This window comes from Gymnoscopelus braueri, assembly GCF_963280865.1.
Source record: "Gymnoscopelus braueri genome assembly, chromosome: 10".
In the NCBI taxonomy this organism is placed as follows: Eukaryota; Metazoa; Chordata; class Actinopteri; order Myctophiformes; family Myctophidae; genus Gymnoscopelus; species Gymnoscopelus braueri.
This window is the reverse complement of record NC_137611.1, coordinates 12,110,981-12,125,374: the sequence shown is the minus strand read 5'-3', so window position 1 is coordinate 12,125,374 and position 14,394 is coordinate 12,110,981. Positions and strand designations below refer to the sequence as shown.

The 14,394-nt window shown below is 42.8% G+C and overlaps 1 protein-coding gene across 1 annotated transcript in view; it reads right to left on the bottom strand.

The window, feature by feature from the left end:
- Positions 1-2,523: 2,523 nt before the first annotated feature.
- The window catches only part of LOC308093369 (serotransferrin-like), a gene marked incomplete at its 5' end in the record, with an annotated part of 40,584 nt that continues 28,713 nt past the window's right edge, over positions 2,524-14,394 (bottom strand). The window contains 8 exons of the mRNA XM_080439703.1: positions 2,524-2,784; positions 3,491-3,674; positions 3,783-3,967; positions 4,295-4,362; positions 4,552-4,696; positions 5,254-5,418; positions 6,093-6,116; positions 6,777-6,873. Of these exons, the coding sequence (XP_080295829.1) occupies positions 2,738-2,784; positions 3,491-3,674; positions 3,783-3,967; positions 4,295-4,362; positions 4,552-4,696; positions 5,254-5,418; positions 6,093-6,116; positions 6,777-6,873 (915 nt within the window). The 3' untranslated portion in view covers positions 2,524-2,737. The remainder of the gene's footprint in view (positions 2,785-3,490; positions 3,675-3,782; positions 3,968-4,294; positions 4,363-4,551; positions 4,697-5,253; positions 5,419-6,092; positions 6,117-6,776; positions 6,874-14,394) is intronic.

Sequence of the window (14,394 nt, the reverse complement as noted above, 5' to 3'; positions counted from 1 at the left end):
AGTGGGTTTGTTTCCCAAACAAACCAACCTTGAAACGGGCCCCCAGATCCTTAAGGCCGCCCCTGAATTTTACAGCCTTTACCACTCTTACTCCTTTACCTAGCATCTTTAGCCTTTAACACTCTTACTCCTTTACCTAGCCTTTAACACTCTAACTCCTTACTACCTTTCAGAAATTTAAATAAGGGACACTTCTTATTCCCACGCAAATTTTTTGGGGGGAAGCCCCCCAAACCCCTGAAATCTATGAAATGTTAAACAAAACAAAAAATAAATATGAAATCTGTTAAGAATGAAAATTGGGGAGCCAGCCCCCAAACCCCTAAAATACATAGAAATCTATGCATTTTGGAACAGTTATAACTATAACACAAAATAATACAAACACAACAGGTCTTACACCTGCATTACACTTAATGTACCATGACATATATGCATGGCCATATACGGTCATATCGGTCGGATAAGTTCCGAACAACTCAACGGCAGGCGCGCCACACTCCCTCGAGTCCTTGCCGATGCGTGTGCCAAGATTGAAGTCGGACGGTCATATGGGTATGACCAAATATGGGCAGAGCGGTCTGACCGGACAACCAGATCTCCATATGGACAACCAGATCTCCATATACGGCAATATCAATATGTAAGTGTATTGGTCGGATCGGTGGTTCTGGACAACCACCTATCTGACCGATTCGACGCCGGACAGGGCACTCACTCCCTTGGGTTGTCTGCGACGCACACGAGCACCATGTTTGCAGTTGAATTGAATACATAAGATGACCACAATGGAAACAAGCCCTCAGTGCTTTTTGTGTTATCCTTTTAGCATCATTGTATAAACTCTACCACTGTAGGCCTACTTTTTGCAAACTGTTAATAAAGTATTCATTCAAAAGCCCCATTGAGTAATTGAATCATAAAATATAAGAAATTATATAAAACATAACCAAAAATAAATTAAAGAATACTAGGTAGTTCTGTGGCCTACTGGCATGGCAGCAGTAGCCTATACTTCTAGCGGTTTGCGAGACAGACTCGAAGTATTTACTTGAGTATATACTTTGTCCACCAGTGGTCTTTTTGGGGATTTTCCTGAACTTCCCTACATCAAAGAGGTAACGTAACGTATAGGGACAGTGAACTATTAACTGTATTTGCTTTATGTCGCTCTAACTAAATAGGCGCTATGGACAGCAGCCATATTGGAAATAAATTGGGCCCATTACTTACTTCCTTCACAGGTGTTACCAATGATTCAAATGAAGGCTCTATTCCCTTGAGTGTAGCACAGTGGTTCTCAAACTTGACCCCCATAACTTACCCATAAGTTACTTATCCTAAGACCTAAGGGACCATTTGTAACTGACTGAGTCTTTCCAGTGAGCCAACATGCACAATATCAGCACCCCAACTCTGTTACTTTGACCGGAATGGAACACATTAGCATCATTGGTAACATCTGATGGAAGTAAGGAAGAGGCCCGCCGCCCAATTTATTCACCTGTTCTAGTGTTGGCCTGTGGTGAAAGCCACACTGTCTGGAATAATGATGTCAATGAATGTAATGGATAACAGTCACCACCGGAGGTCAGTGTTTTCATGTCAACTGAGTGGATCGTGAATGAGTGTTTTTTGTAATTGCTCTCTGTCACTCTTCCAGCTGTGTGATGGTCCAAACACTGGGTACATGTAGGCTACTATACTGATCAATGTTTGCCAATGGAATGTACCAAGAATTACATTATTATTATTTCATGAATACTATTATTTGCCACACACACACACACACACACACACACACACACACACACACACACACACACACACACACACACACACACACACACACACACACACACACACACACACCAAATTAATAACTGTTGGCTTTATCTGTTTTACAGTAGTAACCATAGAAACATCATGTAGCTATAGGAGAACTGGGATTACCTCCAGCTCCAGTCAACAGCCGTTTCTGTCTCTTCTTCTTTTTTTTTTACTACAGCCGTTTGTCACCCAATATTTAAATTGTCAGTTACCTGTGGTTTACAAGCACATGCCACCATGTTGAAAGAATGACAATAAAAAGAAACATCATGTATGTTAGTAGGACCTGTTCCTGCTTGTTTTATTTCTCATTGTATCTCTCCTCTCATGAATCTTTTGAGAAAGTCACAAAAGCAGTAAGTTGAAGACATGTTCAAATACATTGATATACGTCATAAGAAGAAGAAATTGTGAAGGGTGAAGCAAAATACTAGCATGTGTTTGACCCAGTGGTCCTCAAAGTGGTGTCTTGGGACCCCCAGGGGTCCTTGAGGGGGTTCCAGTGGGTCCCCAGCAAAATAATTGATAGTTAGGATCCTTACAGGTCTATAACTCTGAATCTACGGGGTAGTATCATCAGTTTCACGTGAATATCATTATGGTCAGTATCATGTCAGTATCATGTCAGTTTCATGTGAATATCATTATGGTCAGTTTCATGTCAGTTTCATGTCAGTATCATGTCACTTGCGCTCCAAGCCCTCTTGATATGTAGAAGTTGGAATAGTGCACAGCATGGTTGTATAGAAAAATAATGGAAGTTCTATATATCAAAAACGGGTGTATTTCTATGAATCAATCATTAAAACAAACAAACAAACAAACATACAAACACTGGGGTCCAGTGTAGGTAGTCAGGTTGAGCCTGGTTTTGTCTTTTTTCCTTCTGATTCTTCTGAGATCTGCACTAGTTTTTCTGCTGGCAGGAATGGAAGGTGCATGACCTCTCCAGATCTAGTGGATAAGGAGAAAATAGAATTTAGGAGAAAATAGAATTTAGACTATCATTGTGCATTTTTCTGTGCATGAGTTTTTTTCCCACTATTTTAGAATGTTTTTAAAATAATTAAAAAAAGTAACGGTCTACAAAGTTTTCCACCTGACAGCAACAATGATGATGATGACGTACGGGAACCACTGCCCTAAACTAATATTGCAAACAGTGTGAGCTTCGGCCGGCCACAGACTCTGGAACACCTTGAACCTAGACATTTTTTTCGGCTCATTCTTTGGAGGTTTTTACTAAAAGTTTTTACTTATGTTTTTTTCACTGGCCTTTAACTGTTTATTTTCTTGTTTGTTTTTCATTTGACCATGTACAGCACTTTAGCCGACCTTGGTCGTTGTAAATGTGCTTAATAAATAACGTTTGATTTGAGAAGTTTAACCAATAACCATTTTAACTGTATTTCATACTTCGGCTATTCAAACCAATGTACAAGCTCACAACGCTAGCTTTGAAAGATTGTGAAAATGTGGAATACAAGTTTTTTTAACGTTTAACAACACAAATCTTCTCTTATGGGGGTCCCTGGCAAAACATCTTTTCAGATGGGGGTCTGCGGCCAAATACAGTATGGGAATTAAAAGTCTATAAAATACGTGTAGTTTAAAAATGTAGTAATCTCTGGCATTTCTTTATCCATACTGTAATACCAACCTGATTCAGTGCCAGCACACTGCCTGAGGGAGTTCATGGCAGTCATGTAGTCAGGTCCCAGGAATCCCTCAAAGCTTGTACCAGTTGGTACCTGCTGGAGGCACTTGGTGCTGCTCTTGAAAAGAGCTCCTTCAGACCGGAACATTCTGAACGAGGCATCGGTGCCGTTGGTACCAAACATGGCCTGAACAGAAACGACAAGGTTGCTAGTCTTTTCTACGTTTTCATACATTTTCAAAACATTAAAAAAACAGCCGTTCTAAATGCAAACACCAGGTGCGCTACCACCAACCTGCTGGAAGAGGAGCACGCGCACCACATCTTCACGCGTTTCTGGGCGGGTCACCACGGCGTGAGCGGGGACCTTGGCCAGGTTGCATGAGGCGTAGTCAGAGATGCGGACGGCTGTGTCGCTCCCAGGACAGATCAGCCTGTAGTCTTCAGACAAGATATTCTGAGCCCATGTGGGACCGTTGCCTTGAGAAGAGAAATGTTTTTTAGAGGAAACTCAAGGTACAGTACATCATAGGTTAGGTCACATGAAAGAATTCAGTTCAATCTCTGGAGGGGCAAAGAGAATAATAATAATAATAATGTATTTATTTACGTATTTATGTTTATTGTGCCAGTTTAACCATGTTCAACCTGACCTTCCCTATTATTGCGCATGTCATTATTGTTGAAAAGAATAAAACATTCAAAATAAAACACATATTTTCAAACATTTTCAAAAAGATTACATATAAGCAGATATAGCAGATATGTTTGGGAGAAGCCCTGCATGAGAACATGGGGAGTACTTACCATCACTGAGTCCTGGGACAGTGGTATGTTTGATGAAGGCAACGTCACCAGCACCCTCAGCAAGACATCTATGGCATTAACAACAGAAAGTGTACAATATATTTATGCTTTATGCTTTTGCTCTATTATGTCATTTATTTTGTCCAATCTGTATCATATGAGTATGTTAATACAATACAACGTATTCAATTGGGGTGGTTGTATTTGGTCACCTGTTGTAATTTTTTACAGGTCAAAACTGCCCTGGCGCCCCCTACCTCAAAGCTCCGTCATAGCCGTAGTAGCGCTCTTCAGGACTAGCTTGGCATTTAGCATGTCCCTCAGCATTACTGCCAATACACTGCTGACACAGGTGAGAGCCTTCAGGAGATCCAGGAGCACAGCCGCTACTGAAGAACTCAGCTTAAGAGAGGAGAAGACACTCAGTCTGTGGCCGAGAGATCCATCACTGTCTCCCAATTTCACACTTTAAAAGGAAAGCTCTAGCACACAGCATCTTAAGAGTTTAATTATTTAATTAACTAATTCATTGAGTAAGCAAGTAATACATTGATTTAAAGGGTATAGGTAAGTGATAATTCTTTGGTTAAAACAAAACGGTTTTTTTTTTGTTAAAAGGTTAAAGCACTATATTCTGATAGTAATCAGCTACAGAGTGTATGTTCAGTAACAGGGGTCTCCCCATCTCTCCTCTTTAATAAACAGAAAATACATTGTCAGGTAGGTGACAAAATGTCAGCCAATCAGGAGAGAGTACCACTTTATCAGCTTAAATTTTATAGTGTTCCACTTCCAATTTTGTCTGCTCATTTCTTTGTGTCATCACTTGAATGAATTTCCAGTTTGATAAAGGAGACTCCTGTTACTGAAAAAACACTCTATAGCAATGAGTACTATCAGCATAATAGAGCTATTTAACACTTACTAGCGTCATTTCCAGGTGGTGTACTTGTACTTACTGAAGTTACAGTTGCCAACGCGTTGATGAATGTGGCCCATGGGGATGTTCCAGCCGGCAGTTTTGCCACGGCCAGTGTGGCAGGACATCTTGCCCTGCAGGTTGGCCCAGGTCACCCCAGACGCACCCTTCACCACGGCTACAGCGTAGTAAGAGGAGGCTGATGCTGTGGGTGAAGGATTAGACATACTAATGATAGCCAAAGAAACATGTGGTGCAAAAAGTTGATTAGTTACAGACTGGACATTGTGACCAAAGGTTGTGCTAGCTAGAGGACATCAAATGAGGGTCACGAATTGTACATGTGCAGAGCACGTTCTGTCAGGGAACTCAGTGCAGTTGCTGCTCGCCGACCATTGGTCGGTCTCAGCTCCATGCTTCTATTCTCAACCAATCACATACTCGCTTCATAATAGAGCATCCTATTTAAATGGGGAAGTTGCATCGCTCATTCCTTGCTAGCCGTTTGCTACTGCCAACTGCTGTCTGTCTGTGCCACCTGTCGTTTTGGATCTTTATGAACTGGGGGATTCGGAGTCCCTATTGGTCAGGAGATGTAATGTGCTTTCTCAGAGTAGGCCTACCTATAAAAGCAGATACAGTTCATCGCCAAACCAAAATAAATGTATTGCTCATTTTATATTCAATAAAAAATATTTTATCCATTCATGAGATTCATCATCATCAGTTGCTGACTGAAAGTCATCCTCAGTGGAGCATTAAGGTGCACAATAAATTATATATTTTTTGTGGATGGACTGACATTAGCAGCTTCACTACAAAATAAATAAATAAATAAATAAAGTAGTAGTACAGACAGGTGTACACTACAGTACTTACCACCATTCTGGTCACTGCATCGTCCTGTCAGGAAGGCCAGAGATGTAAACAATATTAGTGTTGACATAGAAGACATAAAAGAGAATCATATTAGTTATACAGTATACAGTATGTGCGCAAGTGGAAATGTCACACTGGTTTTCCTGGACTTGAAGGACAGTTTCACCGTAAACAGCCACCATCACACAAACCCTGACAGACGAACTGTCACTACTTGGATATTTGTGCAACAGTAACAGGGGTCTCCCCGTCTCTCCAAAATACATTTTCAGGTGGGTTGAAAAATTCAGGAGAGAGTACCTATTCATCAGCTTCAAATTTATAGCTGTTGTTTTGAAATTTATATGAGACTATAGAGCTATTTAACACTTATTTAAATATTGGTATCACTCACAATGAAAACTAATTTTAAAGGTTTTAAAGATTATTTTTTTAAACGTTTACTTTTATATTATCATAGTATGTTGACAATGATCTGGGGTCCCACTTGCAATACTCTCATGGCCCACCAGAGGGCCCTGGCTCACAGGTTGGGAATTGCTGTTCTATAGCATCGGTTCTCAAAGTGGGGTCCGGGTAGTCGGGGACCCCTAGTGGTACTTGGCGGGGGGGGGGGATCTTCTCTTCTGGGCGGTACCTGCATCATACTGCTCCACCATGGCAGGGATAAGACCAGTGTTTTACCTTCATCATACTGCTCCACCATGGCAGGGATAAGACCACATTTTCCAGCTGTGTAGACATGTCCTCCGTCCAGGGCCATGGCATCTGCCTCGTTCCTCTAGGAAGCAGACAGGAGAATGCAGTCACATGATTCTTTATGTGTTTATGTTCCTCTAGGAAGCAGATCTGAGGCCATGGTTCTCAGACATAGACAAAGACAAAAAAAAAGACAAAAAAGAAAGGAGCCAGCTTAGGTGGTTCGGGCATCTTGTACGGATGCCTCCCGAGTGTCTCCCTAGGGAGGTCCTCGCTGCACGTCCCACTGGGAGGAGACCCTGTTGCAGACCAACGACCAGATGGGGGGATTACATCTCCAAGCTGGCCTTGGAATGCCTCGGGATCCCCCAGCAATACTGCTCAATTGCGAAGTTGCTGGAGGTAAATGTAAATAACCATCGAAATTCACCGCTGTTGTTTTTCCATTTTCTCCTTTGTACAGTGTTTGTATTTGTTGATTACATGCATTATTGTGTAAATGTGTTAAGTTATGCTGGTGAATTGAATACGTAGGACCACAATGGAAACAAGTCCCCAGGACTTTTTTTTGTGTTTTCCATTCAGCCTTGATGTCTTACTGTACCATGTGTTGTTTACATTTCTAACTAATAAAGTATTCAATCAATAAAAAACAAAAAAAGACCAAGCTTGTAAGTGTTTTACCAGTATCATCTTCACACAGTCGTCCACCGTGGGGGCGGTCTGACATTTAATCAAGGTGATGCCATGCACCAGGTCGCTGGCGCTCCACGAGTGGCATGTTTCATTCTGACCCTGCCCCACAGCACACCACCTGATGGCACCACGTCTTGAAGTGACATCGGTTGACTCTGAAAAGCAAAGAAATAAAAAGGAAACAATTAAATAATCTGTCGCTGTCTGGCAGAAACCTCTGATCTCCATATTCTAATTTCTAACTCGATCACACTACAGCATCACACAAAAGTATCAAAAGTAGCAGATCCACAAGCTTGAAACGCGGCGCGAAGCGACGCGTTTCAAGCATGTAGATCTGCTACTTTTGCTGTTTTTGAATTTGAATCCTGAAAAGTAACAGTTTTGAGGTTTCCACTCGACAGAGACGAATTTCAACTAGAAGTGGCGTTCAGTGGAGTGCAAATAGAGGTACATTAATTATAGCATAATCGTGATGAATGTAAATGACAGCAGACCCCATGTCTGTTCACATTGACATATATATCAAAGTAGGTGGAGCAGGCAGCCAAAGTGACAAAGCCAACCAACTAATCAGTCAGTCTAAGAAAGTAATACAAACTAGACAATTTTGAGAAATTGCAAAGTGTGGTTGGCCAAGTTGTGGGTTACAGCTGTCAAGACCAGAGGAATCCACGGAGGAGAAGTGTGGACTAGAGTAGCAAGAATTTGAAGAAAATGCAATGGTGAAAACTTTGGTTGCATCATGAACCGAGGAATCCATGCAGGGGAAAATAAATGTTGAGACTACGACCTGCGGTTCAAGACTTTCGCCAAAACATAAAGTGGGTTGTTACAGCGGCACCATGAGCGTGGATATTAAAAAATATATATTATGCAGGGAGTGAGTTCCTTAGCCTGCTGGCAGTGTGCACAAGATATTTGGCGTGGATTGGTGTACTAGGCTAGTTTAGTTTGCGAGAATAGCTAGGGACTCACACATACACACACACAAGCATACACAAGCATACTGTACACCCACTCGCACGCACACACAGGTGAAAACATCGCTGGCCCCGGTCTTCGGCCTGTCATAGATGATCATACACGTTTCTATGTGCATGCATGCGTGCGTGCGTGCGTGCGTGCGTGCGTGCGTGCGTGCGTGCGTGCGTGCGTGCGTGCGTCTATTCTTACTTTTGTTCAGGGAACGGATGATGCTCATGTACTCAGCGCCCAAATACACGAAGGCATCAGTGTCAGTTGGCAGCTTCACCAGGCTCTGTGTGGAGTCCTTGAACATCAGGTCCTTGCCTGAGTCGTACGCACTAGAGGAGAACAGGTCGAACACCTGCAAGGCACAAAGCAACTCAATAGTTATTTAGTGGTTCTCATGTCACTTTTTCATGTCAAGGACCCCCAAAACTGGGGACTGCTCAGTGTTATTCCTCCTGCATCTTAGCTCCGCTTTTGATACAGTTGACCACTCCATTTTAATTGGGAGATTAGAGCACTGGGTGGGTATCAAGGAGGTGGCACTGGACTGGCTTAGCTCTTACCTTACGGGCCGGAGCTTTGCAGTCACAATCGGAGAGGCCTCCTCCTCTCGGGCCCCCTTCACATGCGGGGTCCCACAGGGATCAATCCTAGGCCCACTGCTGTTCTCCATCTACAGTATATGCTCCCCATTGGTAACAATATTCGCACCCATAACATAAACTTTCACTGCTATGCTGATGATACACAGCTTTACATTCCTCTCAAACCTGGTTCAGGAAATATGTCACCCTTTCTGGCCTGTCTCTCCGACATTAAACACTGGATGACCCAAAATTTCCTTCAGCTAAATGAGTCTAAATCAGAGATCATTTTATTTGGCCCCCCTAGCTCCACCCTAGCTCTCCCCTCCACTCACAACTTGGTTCCCTTTCCGCAAATGTCACACCTGCTGCCCTTAATCTGGGTGTGATTTTTGACTCCGACCTCTCTTTTAACAGACAAGTAACAACAGTTGTCCAATCCTGTTACTTTCAGCTGAGGAACAACAACAACATCAAAAATCAAGTCACTCCTGTCAGCCCCTGACCTCGAAAAGGTCATTCATGCCCTCATATCATCACGCCTTGACTACTGTAACTCCCTCTACTCCGGCCTTAGCAAGAAAGTCACATCCCGCCTGCAACTGATACAGAACTCTGCTGCTAGATTGCTCACTAATACAAAGAAACGGAACCATATCACACCCATACTAGCTGCCCGACCGCAACAATATTTATATGTGTGTGTGCCAGCTGTGTCTTACTTTGGCAGCTGAGGTGAGTTCAGTGTAGATGAAGGCGGACATCACTGGGTCGTCCGTGCGGGTGACCACAGCGTGGGCCGGCACCCTGGCCAGATGACAGCTCTTGTAGCTGTCAATGCTGGCTCTGCTGCCGTCCTTACACAGCAACTCATAGCTGTCCTTCACTTCATCTGAATAAACCATCACCCATTCATTATTTAGAATAGAAATAGAGATGTTTTTTTAGTTGTGTGCCTTGTGTATATAAATCAATATGAACTCAGCCGTTATTTCATATCAGTGTAGAACATGTTGTAATACTGACCAGGAACAGTGGTGTGTTTGACAAAGGCCACGTCTCCACTTCCGTCCACCAGGCACCTGAGACGATTACAATTTACAATTTATTTTAGGCATTTACGTAGTAGACGTTCTTATCCGGAGCTAATTACTAGTGTGAGTTCGGAATAAGCATGAGTGAACGTCCTCACACATCGGCTGCGTTTATCTTTGTGATTATTTCACCGCTGTTTGTGTCATATACATCCACACAGAATGTGAATATTACGCAACGATAAAGTGACATAATTTATTTTAGAAAAAGAGGTTGATTTTAGACCACGAATGAATGAGGCATCTGCAAATTAATAGTTTGATGTGAAATACTGGTACATTTTTGGTTTATTATTTGTTAGGCTCCCAGGTGTGTAAGCATGAACAATCACACACTGGCAAAAGACAAAACAATATTCCATAAAGCTGTTATGCTTTTGTATAATGATGTTATTATAATTATTTATTTATTTTAAGATTTTTTTGGGTGGCTTTTATTCCTTTATTTATAGGACACCAGTCTGACAGGAAATGGGGAGAGAGATGGGGAGTGACACGCAGCAAAGGTCGTCGGGATCGGGACTTGAACCTGCGACACGCTGTCTTTCTTTACGCTGTCAGGCAGGCATTGCAGCCTAGGGTGCCTGGACCGCCACGGCCGCATAATGATGTAATGAAAATGACAAGAGCAAACTGACCTGCGAACGATTTGCTAGAATAGATTTACTAACTAGAAAATGTGCTCCTCGGAGCACAAGTCTCCGCCAGAGACTTGGTAGAACGGGTCGTCTTGGTAGAATGCGCGTGGTTTTTGGTGTTCTGCAGGGGTGACTGATTGTGTGATCTCAGCCTCCTATTTATATATTTATATTACATATTGTGATGTCACGTAAAACTGACCAATGTTAGGTGTTCTCAGAGGAACACACACACGCACGGATGGGTGATTTGTAGTGCAAGGTACTGTTGGTAGAATGTGCGTGGTTTTTGGTGTTCTGCAGGGGCGACTGAATATGTAGTGTTTGCATCTAAAGAATGTTCTTCTTGAAGCAATGTGTCATATGGGAGTGGTCGTAATTGACTGGTTTGTTCAAATACTTGTCTGTCTTCTTCATCTTCATTGTTGTCTTGAACAGTTTCAGCAGTTGATTGGTGTGTTTGATCTATGTCAGTTTTCTCTAGTGCTACATAATGTATTTGATCAAGGTGGCCAATTGTTACAGTATTAAGACTTCGGCCTTGTTGTTGTGGGATCAATTCAACTCTATAGTCCTCTTCTGTGTTACTGTTGTAGATGAGTATGCTTTCTTAGCTTTGGCCTTCTGCGCCTTTGCTTGACCAATGTTAGGTGTTCTCAGAGGGACACACACACGCACGGACGGGTGATTTGGACTGGAAGGTACTGTTCCAATCAAGACTGATTGATCCTGTCTTACCTCACTTCAAAAAACGTAAACGTTTTTTTGAAGTGACACACCTATTTATAGGATTTTATTTCGTCATGCGTCCCTCTAGCCAATCAAAGGCATTGGTGTCAACATATTGACACGTGTCACGTGGAGCTTGACCAATGTTAGCTTGGCTAACAATGTTTGCTCACACACGGCGGGACGAAGCGAAAACATACTCTCCACCTACGGCGGAGACAATAAGCCTGCTTTGTACGCTGTGGAGTGCTATCCACTGAAGGCCCCAGAGAGGGAGGGTTTGAGCTCTCCCTTACTCCCTTGACCTTGTTTATGGCTTTCTGAGATAACTCAGAAATCCTACTGAATCCTGACGCTCACCCTCGCAGTGGTGGCCACTGTTCTGACCACTTAACAGTGGAGCGCCGATGGCCTAGTGGTCATGGCGCCTACCAAAGTAAAGGCTCTGATGCAGCCTGACAGTGAGTCGCAGGTTCGATCCCCGAATCCAGCGGCCTTTGCTGCATGTCTCTCTCTCCCTGTTTCCTGTCAGTCTTCACTGTACGATACAAATTAAGGCAGAAAAGCTCAAACAAAAACATCTAAGTGGTCAGATGGGTGAGCCGCGAACGCGAACGCCTTCGAGATTTGAGATTTGTCCTCATCCACAAAAGGTTGATGCACATGTTACAATGAGGAGGGAGATTTACTCACTGGAATGCACCTGCATAGCCGTAGTAAGGGTTGGACGGTGAGCGATCACAGTTCGGCACGTTGGATGAGGCCTGGCTGGGACACTGCTGACACAGCTTGGGAAACATGCCAGGGTCAGCTCCTGGTGCACAGCTGGCCGAGAAGAAATTACTCACCGCTAGAAAGCCAGAATAATCAGTCATGTTTAATTTATGAAACACTGACATTACTGCTACAGTATACAGTGTCTATGATAATGCACGCATCTCTTTAACACAGTGTTTAATCATTGATAATGTACGCATCTCTTTAACACAGTGTCTGGGTAATCATTGATAATGTATGAAACACCAATGGAACCCTGGATTTACCACAGCAGTATTTTTGGAGGAACCCCCCCCCCCCCCCCCAAAAAAACATGAGCTGCACGTAGGGCTCATAGGCTTGTTTAACCCATTAAGACCTGAGGCCGATTCTACGAATGCCTTCTACATCATTAGTTCTCAAACTTTTTCGTGCCAACGACCCCCAAATTTATATGTATTTGGCCCCGGACCTCCATCTGAAAATGTTTTGTGCCAGGGACCCCCAGAAGGGAAGATTTGTACAAGATGTTCATCTGCTATTGTTGAGAACCACTGTTCTAAATCCTAAGAGTTTTTCAAAAATCGGTCTCCTGGTGGCGCTATAACAGGCCGATGTTTAAATCAATCAGGCCGACTTTCAAATCAATCAAATAAACGTAAAAAACTCACCCTCTTCCAAAGGTTGCTTGTCCACGCCGGCCCACACGATCCCATTGTCTCCCATGGTGAGCAGAGTTCCTATGGGAATGTTCCAGCCGGCAGACTTCCCCAGTCCAGTGTGGCAGGACCTCTTTCCTTTCAGCTCATTGATGCTGAAGTTGGAGCTCTTCTTTACCACAGCCAGAGCATAGTAACAGGTGTCTGAGCCTGCATGTGTCCAATACAGAGGGCACAGGATTTAAAAAGGGAAAATTCGTATTCACAATTAGCATATCTACAAGCTCACAATGTGTTGTGACATGTTAAGAGCTTGTAGTTTGGCTATTTGCGCTATTCGGGTTCGTCCAATGACACAAGGGCTTAAGTGGTTAGGGGTCCTTGGGGGTGTTCCAGCAAAAGTAGCATCACAATCATTTTAACCCCTTTATCCATGTACAGTATGTTGGCTATTCAAAAACAGCAGATCAACAAACTCACAACGCGTCACTTCTTGCCTCTCTGCGAGCTTGTACATCTGCTATTTTTGAAGATCTATGAAAAATATCAAAGCATGTTGACTTTTTTTTTTATAATGTAGATTTTTTTTACATCTTATCTTCAGGGGGTCCCTGGCACAATGGGTTGAGAACCACCGGTTGAACCACAGGTTAAAGTGATAACAACAACAATCTAGCCATAATTAGGAGAAATAGATGCTGCATCAGTTACAATATGCATCTAACCTGGGCCATAGTCCTCAGCAATAATGGGGTGCAGGTTGTAGTTAGACATTCCAGCTGTGTAGATGTCTCCTCCATCCAGAGTGATGGCATCTGCTTCATTGTCCTGTCAAAAACACATCTTTATCATCTTGCTACTAAACAACATTTGCACATTTTGCAGAGGCCTGGTAGCTCTCTCATAACACCAACATTGCCAGTGTAGTTTTGGAATTAAATGGTCAAACATTGTTGTTCCTTGTTTGCCTTGGTCGGTTATGTAGAAATGCGCACCAAAAAAAACTTGATTGTGTCCTTACAATGGTATTGGCAGTAATTCAAGATTAAAACTGCAATCTTCAAATTGTATGTCCTACCCAGGATTCGAACCCGCGTCTCCTATACTCCCAGACCAATCTAGACTATCTATCACTCATCCAAGCGACAATACCTGGCTTGGCCAGGGGAGATTGCGATTATATGAGCTTCAGGCAGGCAGTACTACTTGTCAACCAGTAGGGGTCCTTCCCATCATCAGGGTCTCAATGGATGAGCAGGGACACCACATCCAACCACTGCAGATGTACTTGTTATATTGTATTAACATATACTGTACCCTGCCATACAGATCATTAAAATAACATTTCATTCATTAAAATAAGTTGTTAACACTATATATTTTAACACTATAGCGTTCTCACCTTAATTGCCTTGATGCATTCAAGAGTGTTGTTTTTCTGTACACAGGAGACGGTAAACTTGTCTTCTACA